The 14,496-nt window shown below is 39.6% G+C and overlaps 1 protein-coding gene across 1 annotated transcript; it reads left to right on the top strand.

Moving 5' to 3' along the window:
• The first annotated feature begins 7,405 nt into the window (after positions 1-7,405).
• On the top strand, positions 7,406-12,211 carry LOC149844497 (cytochrome b6-f complex iron-sulfur subunit, chloroplastic-like). Its single transcript, XM_089994608.1, has 5 exons — positions 7,406-7,590; positions 7,689-7,915; positions 9,880-9,997; positions 11,329-11,511; positions 11,846-12,211. The coding sequence occupies exons 1-5, from the start codon at positions 7,546-7,548 to the stop codon at positions 11,945-11,947; spliced, it is 675 nt and encodes a 224-aa protein (XP_089850734.1). The 5' UTR covers positions 7,406-7,545; the 3' UTR covers positions 11,948-12,211.
• Positions 12,212-14,496: the final 2,285 nt, after the last annotated feature.

The raw sequence follows: 14,496 nt of genomic DNA on the forward strand, positions 1-14,496 counted from the left end.
GCCGCTGAAATGGATAAAAGAAAATGCACGCTTTCTCCGTTAAAGAGAGGAAGTGCTGCTAAAATTCCTGAAGGGCTAAGAATAGCTCAGAAAGAACGTAGCAAAAGTGCTACCCAGTTATGGAACGCCTTCTACGATGTAGAAAGGTTCGTCGCACCACTGCCGGTAGAGCAGAGAAGGTGTTGACAAAATGGTTGGCAGAAGAGCTGCCAAAACCAGTTAAGTGGCACAATAATGTCCTTTGTTGGAACGATGTCAGAATGACTCGTCTCCCTGACACCTGCAAGGGCATCATACTTGTAAGAGCCGTTGCGCCAAAGTAGTGGTAGCGCCTTGACAAGGTCCTGAGCTCGTTGCGTAAAAATACGCCGAGTAGCCGATCCGTAGTGATCGAGTCATGTGCATGCTCATTGAGAATTATCAGACAACCAGACTCGTAAGGGCCGCTGAGCCGGAGTGAGTTGTTTCCACCAAAAGAGGTGAAGTGCTCGTCAAGGCCGAAGTGCCGAGAGCAGAGTTAAGCATGCATATGAATAAAACCTTTGTTCAACGGTGAAAACCGTGTGGTTGATTGGGGTCGGGTACATACTTCTCAAAGGCTGCCCTAGATGCATGCAATGTTCGTCAAATAATTGTAAGACCGGCAAGCCCCTTTCAGAATTTCTCACCGAGGAAGACGGTGATGGCACAGCCTTGAGTGACATATATTTCACCCGAACCTAATAGAGTTCATTGATGGCCTTCGTCACTCAGAGGTATGGAGGTCGTGGTTATCCTTAAATATCTAAGGATTGAACCCAACTACTGCAGTAGCAGAATGCATTCGGATACCTAGTAAGGATCTCTTCCGGTATGCTGTACCGTCCTACTAGGGGGATGGGGTCAACAGGCCTCTGGGGTATCTAAAATACATAGAATAATCAACCCTCAGATCGTCGCGTTGTCACCCAGATATGAGTCCCCTAAGCCCAGGGGGAGGTGCAATTATCGAAACAAAGCATTAGCTTAGGTATAGCGCTACTTTGAATGTATGAGTAGATGACGTTGTTGAGTCAGTCCTGCATAACCTTTGTGAAGGTGTCATGGTCGGTATACTACTGGACCGATTGGGAAAGAACCCCATTGATATCCGTACGACTAAGTGAAGCTCGGAGAGCTGTCCTTAGATTCGTAGGATACGGATGTGCCAAGCATAAAGTCTTGAGCTAGACATTCATTCGTGACTCTGAGGAAGTCAAGGCTAAGTCGTAGAGACTTAGGAGGTTATTCTAACTCACATCCCTGAAGAGGCTTATGCGAAGTCATGACGACTTGCGTGGATGTTCATCTCATAGCCCTGATGAGGCTTTTGCGATATACGCTAAGTCATGGAGGCTTGAGCGTCGTATTACGAACTGCGACCCTGAGTGGTCTATGCATTTACTTGAGTTGAATAGATAGGTGTTTGCCTACTTACCAGACCATCAGTGGTTCTGACCCCGTTTAATGGGGATTTCAGGTGTTGAACCTGCGTGGCAATATGCGGAGCAAGGCGGCATCAAGTTCCAGGGTTTCTCTAGACAGAGTTGTACTGCTTCCTTTTTATTGAACCTTCACTGCTTTTCTAAGCAGTAGTGTTGTAATAAACATGTGCTTTCGATAAAATGGAACACTTTGGTGGTCAATGAGTTGCTTGGCCACATACCTGCAACGTGCTCGGAGTTTTCTAAAACCGACGACTCATTATCGTCTTATTCCGCTGCTAAAAGCTTTTCTAAGTTCCGCTGCAAAGAAAAAAAAAAGAAATCCATGAAAATTTTAACTTAGCTTTGTTTTGGAAATCCGGGGCGTTACACATAAGGAGAAAAACCCAACAACTCTCCCCCTTCCTGACTTATGAGGATGCATCTACCATTCATGCTAGTAATCAACACTTCTCAAGCTTGTCCTTGGGCAATGCCTTAGTCAACATATCTGATGTATTAGCATTAGTGTGAACTTTCTCAAGTTGCAATAATTTTTCATTCAAGACATCTCGAATCCAATGGTATCGAACATCAATATGTTTTGATCTTGAATGAAATGAGGAATTCTTACTCAAGTGAATTGCACTCTGGCTATCACAATGAAAAACATACCTCTCTTGCTTTAAGCTCAACTCTTGCAAGAATTTCTTCAACCACAATAATTCCTTACTTGCTTCTGTAATGGCGATGAACTCAACTTCTGTGGTGGAGAGAGCTACACATTTCTGTAATTTTGACTGTCATGCAACTTCCCCCTACAAAAGTAATCAAATACCCAGAAGTAGATTTTCTACTATCGACATCACCAACCATATCAGAATCTATGAACCCATCAAGAATATGTTCACCATTTCCAAAACACAGACTCATCTTCAAAGTGCTTTGAAGATACCTTAGAATTCATTTCACTGTTGCCCAGTGTTCTTTCCCTGGATTTGACAGATTTCGACTAACAACTCCAATAACATGAGCTATGTCTAATCGAGTACAGACCATAGCATACAACAAAGAACCTACTTCCGAAGCATAGGGAGTTTTCTGCATCTCAATTTCTTCTTCATCATTTGATGAACATTGACTTGAGCTAAGTTTGAAATGCCCTACAAGAGGACACTTAATAGGCTTTGCTTTATCCATGTTGAACCTCTCAAGAACCTTTTTGATATAATTCTCTTGAGATAACTAGATCAGCCCATGTGATCTGTTACGAACGATTCTCATCCCAATAATCTGCTTTGTTGGACCTAAATCCTTCATGTCAAAGGTCTCACTCAGCTCTAATTTCAGCTTGCTTATCCTGCTGATGTCTTGGCCCACAATCAACATATCATCCACATAAAGCAAGAGAATGATAAAATTTTCATATGAAAATTTCTTTACAAACACACAATGGTCTATGGAAGTTCTTGAATATTCATGCTCAGTCATAAAAGAATCAAACTTTTTATAGCACTGCCTTAGTGGTTGCTTCAATCCATACAAGTTATTCTTCAACTTGCAGACTAGGTGTTCTTTACCCTTGTCAATGAAGCCTTCAAGTTGTTCCATATAAATTTCTTCTTCCAAGTTACCATGCAAAAATGCAGTCTTCACATCAAGCTGCTCAACTTCTAAATTCATGTTAGCAGCTATACTGAGCACAGTTCGGATGAACCACATCTTCACACCTGGTGAGAAGATTTCATCAAAATCAATTCCCTTCTTCTGACCAAAACCATTCACGACAAGTCGTGCCTTGAATCTAGGTTAAGAGTCGTTCTCATTAGTCTTCTGCTTGAAGACCCACTTGTTCTTCAACACCTTTTTCCCTTTAAGTGGCTTTACCAGATCAAAGGTGTGATCTTGAAAAGTTTCTGGCTCACCTTAATCTGTAATCAACACATACTCATTTGATAAGTATTTCCTCGATGATTGTTTTTCTTTAGTAGACTTTCTTATCGGAGTCTGAGGAAGTGTCTCTTAGAGTGTTGGCTCCCTCTCAATCTCTGACTCAACATTTTCTTCCTCTGCATCATTACGAGGAGGTGACATCTTCTCCACGAAATCATGAACAACCGGTGCATCAAGGGGATCTAAATCAACAAGATCTCCTGTACTAGACTCTGATGACTCAAACTTACCAATGTCTTCAATGGTCTGATCTTCCAAGAAGACAACATCTCAACTTCTGACAACATTTTTATCAATAGGGTCATACAGTCTGTAGCCAAATTCTTTATAGTAATAGCCAAGGAATATGCACTGTTTAACTTTTGGATCAAGCTTGAACCTCTCTTTCTTTGGAATATGAACAAAAACTTTGCAGCCAAACACTCTTAAGTGATCATAGGAAGCTTCTTTTCCTGTCCAAACTTTCTCTGAAACATCTCCATTCAGTGAAAAAGAATGAAACAAATTGATAAGATCAATTGTTGTCTTTATTGCCTCACCCCAGAAAGATCTTGACAATTTAGAGCGTGATAGCAAATATCTGACTCTCTCAAGAATGATGTGATTCATTCTCTCAGCAACCCCATTTTGTTGAGGTGTAATCCTTACGGTCCTTTCATGCTTGATGCAATACTAATCAAATGGCCCAATGTATTCGCCACAATTATCCGAGCGAATATATTTCAACTGTCTACCAGTTCTCTTTCAGCCATAGCTTGAAAATGCTTGAATACATCTATAACTTGGTCTTTAGTTCTTAGTGTATAAGCCCATACTTTCCTAGAGTGGTTATCTACGAAAGTCACAAAATACAATGCACCACCAAGTGTCTTGACCTTCAAAGGTCCACACACATCAAAATGTACCAGATCTAGAACATGAGATTTTCTAGATGTAATGCTTCTATGGAAAGAAACCCTATTCTGTTTACGATGAAAGTAATGAACACATGGTTCCAAGGATGTACCTTCTGCCCCTGCTAGGAGCTCTTTCTTGACCAAGACTTGTAGCCCCTTTTCGCTCATATGACTGAGCCTTTTATGCCATAATTCTGTGGATGAGTTAGTTTTCACACTATTCACAACACTTTTGCAGATCTTCACTTGCAAAGTGTAAAGAGAGGAGGTCTTCGTTCATCTTGCTACCACCAAGGAGCCTTTGGTTAGTTTTCACCTTCCATCTCTGAAGGTGTTGTTGTAGCCTTCATCATTCAACTTTTCGACAAAGATCAGATTCATTCATATGTCGGGTACATGCCTAACATCTTTGAGCAATAATTTACAACCAACGTTTGTTTCCAAGAAAATGTCACCTATGCCAACAATCTTTGACACATCTTCATTTCTCATTTAGACATTCTTGAAATCACCTTGCGAATAGAAAGTGAAAAAACAGACCACTAAGTAACATGAAATGAAGCTCCAGAATCAATTACCCAATCAGTCTCTTGACCGATCAAATTGATGATAGTAACATCACAGATAACCATGAGCTCTCCATCTGTGACTGCTGCTGCAGCACTTTGCTTTTCTTTTGAGTTTTTCTCTTTGTTCTACTCCTTGAACTTAAGCTTCCTAAACTCCCGCTTCATGTGCCCTTTCTTGTGGCAATAATAACACTCGACGTCTTTCTTTGAATTCGAGTGTGAGTGACTTCTGGATTTGTCACGATAGTGCGAAGTCTAGATCTTACTCCTTCTTCTTCCCTAATTTTCAATCACAAGTGCCTTAGAGTGGGAAAGACCTGATGATTTTCTCCTAGTTTCTTTATTCAACAGACTGCTGGTAACTTGGCTCATCGTTACCGTTTCATCAGGTGCAGAGTTACTAATTGTGACCACCAAGGTTTCCCAACTCTCAGGAAGGAAACTAAGGAGTAGCAAGGCTTGCAACTCATCATCAAAAGTGATTTTCATTGTAGTCAACTGATTTACAATACTTTTGATCTTATTTAGATGCTCTGCAATAGAGCTGCCCTCTTTATATTTGAGGTTCACAAGCTTTCAAAATAGAAAGGCCTTATTCACTTTCGTCTTTCTATTATAAAGGCTTTCTAGTTTGGTCCAAAGACCATGTGCCGAGTTTTTGTGGATACATGATGAAAGACACTATCATCTATCCATTGTCGAATGAAACCGACCGCCTTTCGGTCTAACTTTCTTCATTCGTCATCTTTCATCTCTTCTGGTTTGCCGCTATTCCCCTCTATAGGTCCATCCAAATCTTTACAAACTAAGCGATCTTCCATTTTTATTTTTCAGGTCATCCAATTTGTGTCATTCAAACTGATCATACGACCAACATTGTTCTCCATGACTCACACACAAATATAGTGAACTGAGACTAGAGGAACCAAGGCTCTAATACCAGATGTTGAGAAAGACTGACTTTCCCACAAGTATGAATCGATGGAGACAATACAACGATGACAGTGGAAGAAAGATAAACCAACAACGGAAACAAAAGAAGCAGACAAAGATTTATGTGGTTCTCTCTCAAACTAAGATACGTCCACGGTGACCGATAGGTCAACACCTTCAACTATCTTCAAATAGAGTTATAGAGTGGCCAAAAGGCATAAGCCTTACAAACACATAATGGTTTAACGAAAAAATAAACAAAGAGGATATACCTCACTGAAGAACAAAGAACGAATGTTCTGAAGATCCAGCCTCACAAAGCTGTCCTGAAAGAAGTATAGCAACACTTCTTGCTTTGTTCTCTTCACACCCTTTCGGTGCCCTAAAAAATGTTTCTCACACTTTCTTCATGCTTTTTCAACTCTCTATTTCTCTCTCTCATCTATCTCTTAAATAGAGGACGAGACCCGCATTTAATGCGGAAGACTAAACGTCTTGCACAACTTACAATGCGCCTGAATCGCCTTATCACAAATCGCTATCCAATGAATACTACAGATCACTATCCAGCGAATACTACAAATCACTATCTAGCGAGTACTGAAACGAATCGCTATGCAGCTTAAAGCACTAACCACAAATCGATATCGACAAAGCGTTGATCCTCAAAACTCTGAACAGTTGAATCGTCATTCAGTTGTGAGGACTTCTACAAATCGCTATCCAGCGAATACTCCAAATCCTTCTCGAGAAGATCAAGCATCGTGCTTGAGAATTCTGCCGCGATAATGAATATGCATCGAACTACTGATGATGTCATAAATGATCAGTTATTAGGTTATCCATTTCCAAGATAGATGAGTTCCATAAGGAGAGAAACCCAACATAAAATAGGCTAAACAAGCTCGAGCATGAACATGTTGGGGCTCGACTCCATTTATTAATAATAAATATATTTTACATATATTTTATAATTTCTTATAGTATAGAATAAACCACTCCGTCTGTTTTGAACACATGTTCTGTCTAAGCTTCGACAAGGGTTCAAACACCCCCAAGGTCAAATTCCATTATTATTATTATTATATATTTGTAATTAATCTTGCTCGTGCTCTCGATAGTGACAAAAGTTAAAAAACGACAAAAACTCACGAGAATTTGAATTTTTTTCATAAATCTCACATTTTGGCAAAATCTTGGCAATAAAAAAATAAATTAAAAAATATAAAAGCAATTTTCATAAGAAAATATTAATAAAAATTATTCAAAAATAAAACTCACTGTTTTTTCACCATAAATAGCCATTTAAAAGGTAAATATCTTGTTTAAATCACAATATTTATGTTTTTTTCATAAATCTTGCGATGTTTTAAAAATCTCACGATAAATTGCCATTTTAAACTTTAAAGCAATTTCTTGCGATATTATCTTGAGATTTTCATTAAATCTCGCGATATTCGCCACTACGAGGGATAATACGTGAGGCGAATATGAAAACGTCTCACGACAGGTGGCATAAGAAAAGCTCTAGAGTTTATTTTTAAAATGTACATCTTGGTTCAATAACAACAAAAGCCCACAAAACTGAAGGGGTCCCCATGATCTTCAATATGTGGTTGTGTGTGGCCATGCATCCCCAACCAAACAACACACCCTATCTCTTAGCCCCAAGACACTCACACGCCTCTCCTTCCCATCCTATTCATACCACTTCTCACCCTCACTCACCCTAAGCAATCTAGTCCTCCCCAGATGGCTGCCACTGCTGCTCCAGCTGCTACACTCGCCCCTTCTCAGGTAACCAATTGGAGCATATATACCCAACTGAAACAGCACCACCAAATAGCAATGCAGACCGAAAATGAACAATTTGATGGAGTTTCTTTCTTTTGCAGATTGCTTCGACAAAGTATGGTGGGTTCCTGCCACTGGAGTCGCCGGCGGCGGTGAGGGCGAGCGGGCGTAGGTGCGGGAAGGTGGTTTGCCAGGCGACGAGCGTGCCGGCCGATCGGGTGCCGGACATGGGCAAGCGCCAGCTGATGAATCTGCTTCTACTCGGCGCGTTGTCTCTGCCCACCGCGGGGATGCTCGTCCCCTACACCTCCTTCTTCGTCCCTCCCGGGTGAGCCTGTGTTTGTGTTTTCTTGGTTTTTTTTGTTGTTGTTGGTTGAGACTCTTGGGAGAGAACGATGATGGAGGGAAGCGGGACATAGCCATGTATTGGGGGAGCAATGGCCATTATCTAATTCTACGGCTGATAAACAAACCGAGCAGCTTGTGATTCGGCTCTGTTCGGCTTGTCACAACTTCTTGGTTCGTGATCCGTTATATATATATATATATATATATATATATATATATATATATATATATATATATATATATATATATATATATATATATATATATAAAGAGAAGGGTGCATGAAAAATATATACATGAGCTATTAAGTGTAATATATAATATATATATTCCATATATAAATAACACGGCATGTTTTTACATGAGGCTGGGCTCAGCTAAACATGAATAGGAGCCGATCCATGAGCTCAATCTACTGGTAAACGAGCTGAGCCCAAACATGTCCTGTTCGGTTCATTTCGCCCGATTACCAGCCCTAGGTAATTCTTGGGAGCGTTTGGATTTCATGTAATTAGAGATGACTTCCCAGTAGCTAAAAACAATTATTTGTTGATTATATTAATATTCATATCAATTATTGTCATTAACGTTATTGTTGATTTTGTTATTATGGTTATTATTATAGTGGGGTGCGACAGTTATGAATTGCTCAGAAATAAAGATTACTTAGTTTCCGTGAATAACTGTTTTTTGTTTTTAATTAGGATAAGTGATGGATGCCAAGTACTGGAATTCGAATGTTTATTTATAATATTGGACTTTTTGCCACAGTAGGATGCCAATTTTTTGTATAGAAGTAGCTATTTATTTATTGTACATGATTTTTTTTCATTTGAGAGGATATACGGAAAATAAAAATTAGCTTGTTCTGTTATTCTGTCTTTTGTTATAGTATGGGGCATAAGAAACAGCCATTGATTAAATTTTGTGGGGTTGAATTTTATTTAGTTGGGAGTTACCCTCAGATAGGATTTGAACCAGAGACCCCTTGGTTGAGATAATGTAGCTCTTACCTGTCCAGCTATCTCATTTGAGCTTGTTTAATTAGAGATGGTGCAAGGGAAACACCCCCACATAACGGATCACACATTGGCTGGCCTCCTGTTGGTAAAACCCTTGAGGTCCCCCGCTGCCCACCAGGGAGTACACCCTGCTTAGTCCTTACAGCAAGGGTGGGTTTCAAACTTGTGACATCCTCTCAACTTGGTGACATTCACAATTCTCCCCTACCAGATAAGCGCACCATTGGTGAAAAACGAATATTTCATTAGTCGATTATGGATATTTTATTAAAGTGGGACACAAGATTTGTTCTCTGGATTATCTATTGCAATGGGAATATGAGATTATGAAATGGACAAACGAGACTCTTAAGAACTGTGATGAGCACTTAAGTTTTATTTAATTATATTTGATGCCGAGTACTGAATAAAAATAAACATTTGTTGTTTTTTGATATATTTTATTTGTCTTTGGGGACTAGAGATAATGAAGGTATTAGGATGCAGATTTTTTTTCATGAGATTTAGCTAATTAAAAGCTTCTTGATATACCTAAAAGTGCAGGTGACTGATATACATTGAATAGAATGTGCATACTTTTTTTGTAATGATTATTTATTAGCCATTATTGTTTTTTCATTGGATGGTGGATAAGGATAATCTTTGAGGCATGAAATTCTTGAATCCATGGGGAGTTTATGTAGAAACTACCCACTAATGGAGGATCAATGGTTATCATCAGTTTACTCAATAAATTCTGTTCTGTGGGATGAAAGAGTTCTGAAATTTTGAACTTTATAAATGGCTAAAAGTTACTTTTTGGTTTTCTTGCATATGAGTAATGAAACCCTTGATTTCAAATTACAGGGTTTTGAGATTTCAAAAAAAGTTGCTATTATAACTTGTAAAAGTTATTTAAAATCCATTTTTGGTGGGAGAACAGGTCCGGAGGTGGTAGTAGTGGAACTTTTGCAAAGGATGCCCTTGGAAATGATGTTATAGCAGCTGAGTGGCTGAAGACACATGGACCTGGTGACAGAACACTTACTCAAGGATTGAAGGTAAGTTTTTGAATTGTTCATTGTACTTTGTTTTGTAATATAAGTTTGCTCTGCAAAACAAATAGTCAAGAATAAAATGGAGTTGCTTTTACTGAAGACTTCAAATAATTTTTTTTAAGAATTGCCATTATTTTTATTTGTGTAGTCCTTGTTCTTTTCCCTTTCCAAGTCAGACTACAAGCTATTATCACAGAAAATACAAATGCATTGGCAGTCATTGCCTTCTACGGTTCTACCCCAGTCTTGATCTTGAAAACTAGTTATCCTTAGACTGTTAAATAACGGATGATATGGTTCTATGCTCTTACAAGGGTTAAGGACACGCCTGTAATCAGTAGGCTTCTCACCAGAATCAATCTCACCAACAATTTCTTACAAAGGCTGCTCAAGAGATCTCAGGAGAATCCTCCTAAACTTTCCTGCACGAGAGATCCTTATTCAACCCTCGATTGTAACAAGAACTAGACATTTTTGTCTTCTTTGGGGAAACTCAGTTTTTGGTTGTATAAGGCTTGGTCCTGAAGAGATCTCGGCTTTTGTCTTTGTTAGACCTTTTTCTTCACTTGGAGAGCTTAAAGCACCACAGGAGGTGGATGGAAACATCCAACGTTGCCATGCAGAAGTGCTTAAGCACCACATTCAGATGTTTCTGTGCACTTTGAACCTTGTTTCAGAGTTGAGAAAGGCCTATGAGGCCTAGACATATAGAGGGTGTATTGATTTAATTATGATATAGCTTAGTGCGTGTTTGATTCATGGAATTGAAGGTGACCTCATGGAATCAAAATTTTGTTTTGGGGCATGCATCCATGTTCATGGAGAGGGGCATTCTTAGCTAATAAAAAAGGCCTTTGTTCAACTTTTTGAAATGCACACCCCCTATTTCATTGAATGAGATTTAGAATCTATGAATTAAAACTTCTTCAAGTTCCAACATCATGTTTCCAGTTCCTCTTCTCCTGTAGATTTGGTTGCTTTTATACTTTTTCACGTTGCCATTATCCAGCTCCCACTTTATAGTGTTTGCTTTGCTATTGGATTAGTATGTCATTATTTGACCATGAAATAGGTTGATGGGATGTCTAGGGAACTGGCATTAAGTGCATTAAAGGTGGAGGTTTCTTGCATGAGATTTCCAGAAAACGCAGCTCAATTTTGTCATAGCTTTTATCTGTTTTTGTTCACTATAATTTCTCTGAACCATAGGTCAGCTTTTCTTTTTCATCAGTTATAATGAGTTTGTTGATTTGTATTAGGAAGCTCAAATTCTTTGATGAGGATGGCACAGAATTCCTATTCTATGTCTAATCACACATTTATTTGATTTGCAGGGAGATCCTACCTACCTTGTTGTGGAGAGCGACAGAACACTAGCTACGTTTGGAATCAATGCTGTGTGCACTCACCTTGGGTGTGTTGTGCCATGGAATTCAGCTGAGAACAAGTTCATCTGCCCTTGCCATGGTTCACAATACAACAACCAAGGGAGGGTTGTGCGTGGGCCTGCACCGCTGGTAAGGGCTATAATTCTGTTGGATACTTTGTGTTTTCTAGCAGTTCTTTTCTTTTTGTCAGTTTAACTGCAACTAAGATTCTGTCCATCGGAAACTGGCATTCTGAACAAGTGAAAAGTTGCCTTGCAACTAGAACTATGTACTGCTTGTCAAAAAAGGATGACAGTAATTCTAGAGTGGCTGTGGTACATAAGCATTTACGAACTTTTGAAGGCCTACTTTGGTTATGCATTCATTTTAGAAATCTCACCAAAATATTTTTGTTTTCATGTTACTATTATTTTTCACTGGAAAATTGGATAGAGGCTTTGCTGACTATTAAATTTTCATGCAGTCCCTTGCTCTTGCACATGCTGATGTTGATGATGGCAAAGTAGTATTTGTGCCTTGGGTTGAGACAGACTTCAGAACTGGTGAAGCCCCATGGTGGTCTTAAATTCAAGTTTAAACAGTGCAGAGTTAGCAGCAGTAACCATAAGCAGTGTTTTCAGGGGCCGATCTGTTGCTTTTTGTAGTTTTCTCTGTGCATTTACTGTCTTGTAATATATAATTGTTACTGCAAGAATTTTCTGTGGAGCAAGACTAGAACCATATCTGAAGTTAACTGTCTGCTTCTCAGAAAATTCTAAACTGATTCTTCCTTTGTTTGGTTTGCAGTTGCAGTAATTAATCTTGACATGGTGAAGTTACTGTTCTTTAACTCCATTCTTCGACGTCATAGTGATAATCTTATTGATTCATTAACTTGCTTGACTTAGAGCTAGAGTAGAAATTGAAAACCGAATCCGTTTAGTTTAGAAGGGTAAGATCAAGGAAATAACACATCAAACTATGGTTTTCAATGGGTTCCAACGAGTGACCTAACTTTTTTGTGGGTAGAATGATCCTTTTTTCTGTATGATATCTAGTGACCAGATGAAGGAAACATAAAAAGTAGTTAGTCACCATACTATTAACCTATAACCCATCTTTTTTTTTTGTGAGAGGAAAGGCAATTTTATTTATTTGTTTTCTTAATACACAGTTTGATCTATCGTTGCATGCTTTGTTACAGGGCAATAGGAATGACCAGTTGTCATCCTAAGCCGGTAAACATAACCTCGATCCCGTCTAGATTACAAGGCAGCAGCCTGAAGGACGCTGCAATATACACCTGTTTTAAGCTTAGTCGTTTCTCTTAGCTCCCTGCGTATCCTGTTTTGAACCAGCTGAATATTTGGGGCAGCTCCCCCGAATATTATCTCATTATGATGAGCCCAAATCTGTCTCCATATAATCAGCACCCAGCAACTCCATTTATAATCCCCCTTGCCCGCACAGCATGCTGCTGACGAGACAAAAACAATTCACATGGACAACAAGACTGCCGTGATGGAACCTGTTTCAAGAATATGGTATGCAGTTCCCTGAACCATCTGCACTCATTCAAAAGGTGCTCCGTGCTCTCTACTTTTCTTTCGCATAGCTTGGCACCTGCAAGGAGAATCCCCATTTGCATCAGGTTACTGTCAGTTTTTGCTGGAGCACCAACCACCCGAATAGCGAGGACCATGGAAGAAAACTGTCTCCTCCCCCACAAACTTTTCTCCAGAAGCCATGTGACTGGCGGCTCACACTGCACCCGGTAGCAAGAGGCCACCGAGAACACACCCTCTTTATCATGCACCCACCATATCCTGTCTTCTCTATCAGAGGGAGGGCTGCACCCCTGCCAACAAACTCATCAATTCCTGTAATTGCCGAATGGTGGTTAAAGAAAAAACCGAGCAAAGAAAAGAAAGGACAACAAAGATTACGTGGTTCGGTCTTGATAGACCTACATCCACGATCTAAAGGAGCTCTGTTGCTCTGTGTCTCTATTCAAATTTTTTAATGATATGCTACAGAGAGCAGGGGAATATAAATACAAGGAGAAACTACAAAAAAAGGAAGACTCCATGATTTTAGCAACAATTTAGCGATAATCATAGAGCGACAGTTATGGCAGAGGATTTAGTTTCTCTCTAAAAACCTTATCCTTGCCATTTTTATCTATATCCCCCTTGCCATCTTTATCTGTATCTCCATCAAGATTGCCTTTAATGATGCAATTTGTGCTAATAGCTCCAATATGATTTGTGCTATTTGTGCTAATATCTCCAATATCTCCCCACAAACTGAGCCGTCTATGAAGGCCAAGTTTGGTGTGGAGCAAGTGATGCCGATCCTTGTTACGTGCTTTCGTCAGAATATCGGCAAGCTGGAGATGAGAGGGAACATACTTAGTTTGAAGAGTGCCTTGAGCTACTTTTTCACGGACATAGTGATAGTCGATCTGAATGTGTTTGGATTTTTTGTGGAACACAAGATTGACTGTTAAGTGCAAAGCGCTAAGATTATCACAAAAAAGTGTTGGCGGCTGGAATTGAGGAATTCCAATGTCTCGCAGGATGAAAGATATCCAAGCTAACTCGGTTGCAGAGGAAGTCATGGCCCGGTATTCAACTTCGGTACTGGACCTAGCAATAGTGTGTTGCTTTTTGGCACTCCAGGAGATGCAATTGCTGCCAAAAAATGTGCAAAAATCTGTAGTGGAGCGGCGTGTGTCGGCACCCAGCCTAGTCAGAGTCGGAGAAAGCATAGAGATGAAGAGCACTTTGAGAATAATTTTGCATGCCAATATCAATTGTCCCCTTGACGTAGCACAATATTCGTTTAACAAGCTGAAAGTGTCCCATGGTAGGAGCATGCATAAATTAGCTGACGAAGTTGACACTAAAGGCTAGTTCTGGCCGGGTGATGGTGAGGTATTGAAGACCTTCAACAAGACTACGATAATAAGTGGCATTAGAATAAAATGTCGTATTGGTTTCCTGAATATTAAACTTTTGAGCCATTGGTATGTTGACAGGTTTAGAATCAAGCATATTAGCTTTGATTAACAAATCTAGCGCATATTTGCACTGAGACAAGAAGAACCCATGAAAGTTGGTGCTTACCACAATT

The sequence above is a fragment of the Nuphar pumila genome, chromosome 2 (assembly GCF_984573655.1).
Source record: "Nuphar pumila chromosome 2, dmNupPumi1.hap1.1, whole genome shotgun sequence".
Classification (NCBI taxonomy): domain Eukaryota; kingdom Viridiplantae; phylum Streptophyta; class Magnoliopsida; order Nymphaeales; family Nymphaeaceae; genus Nuphar; species Nuphar pumila.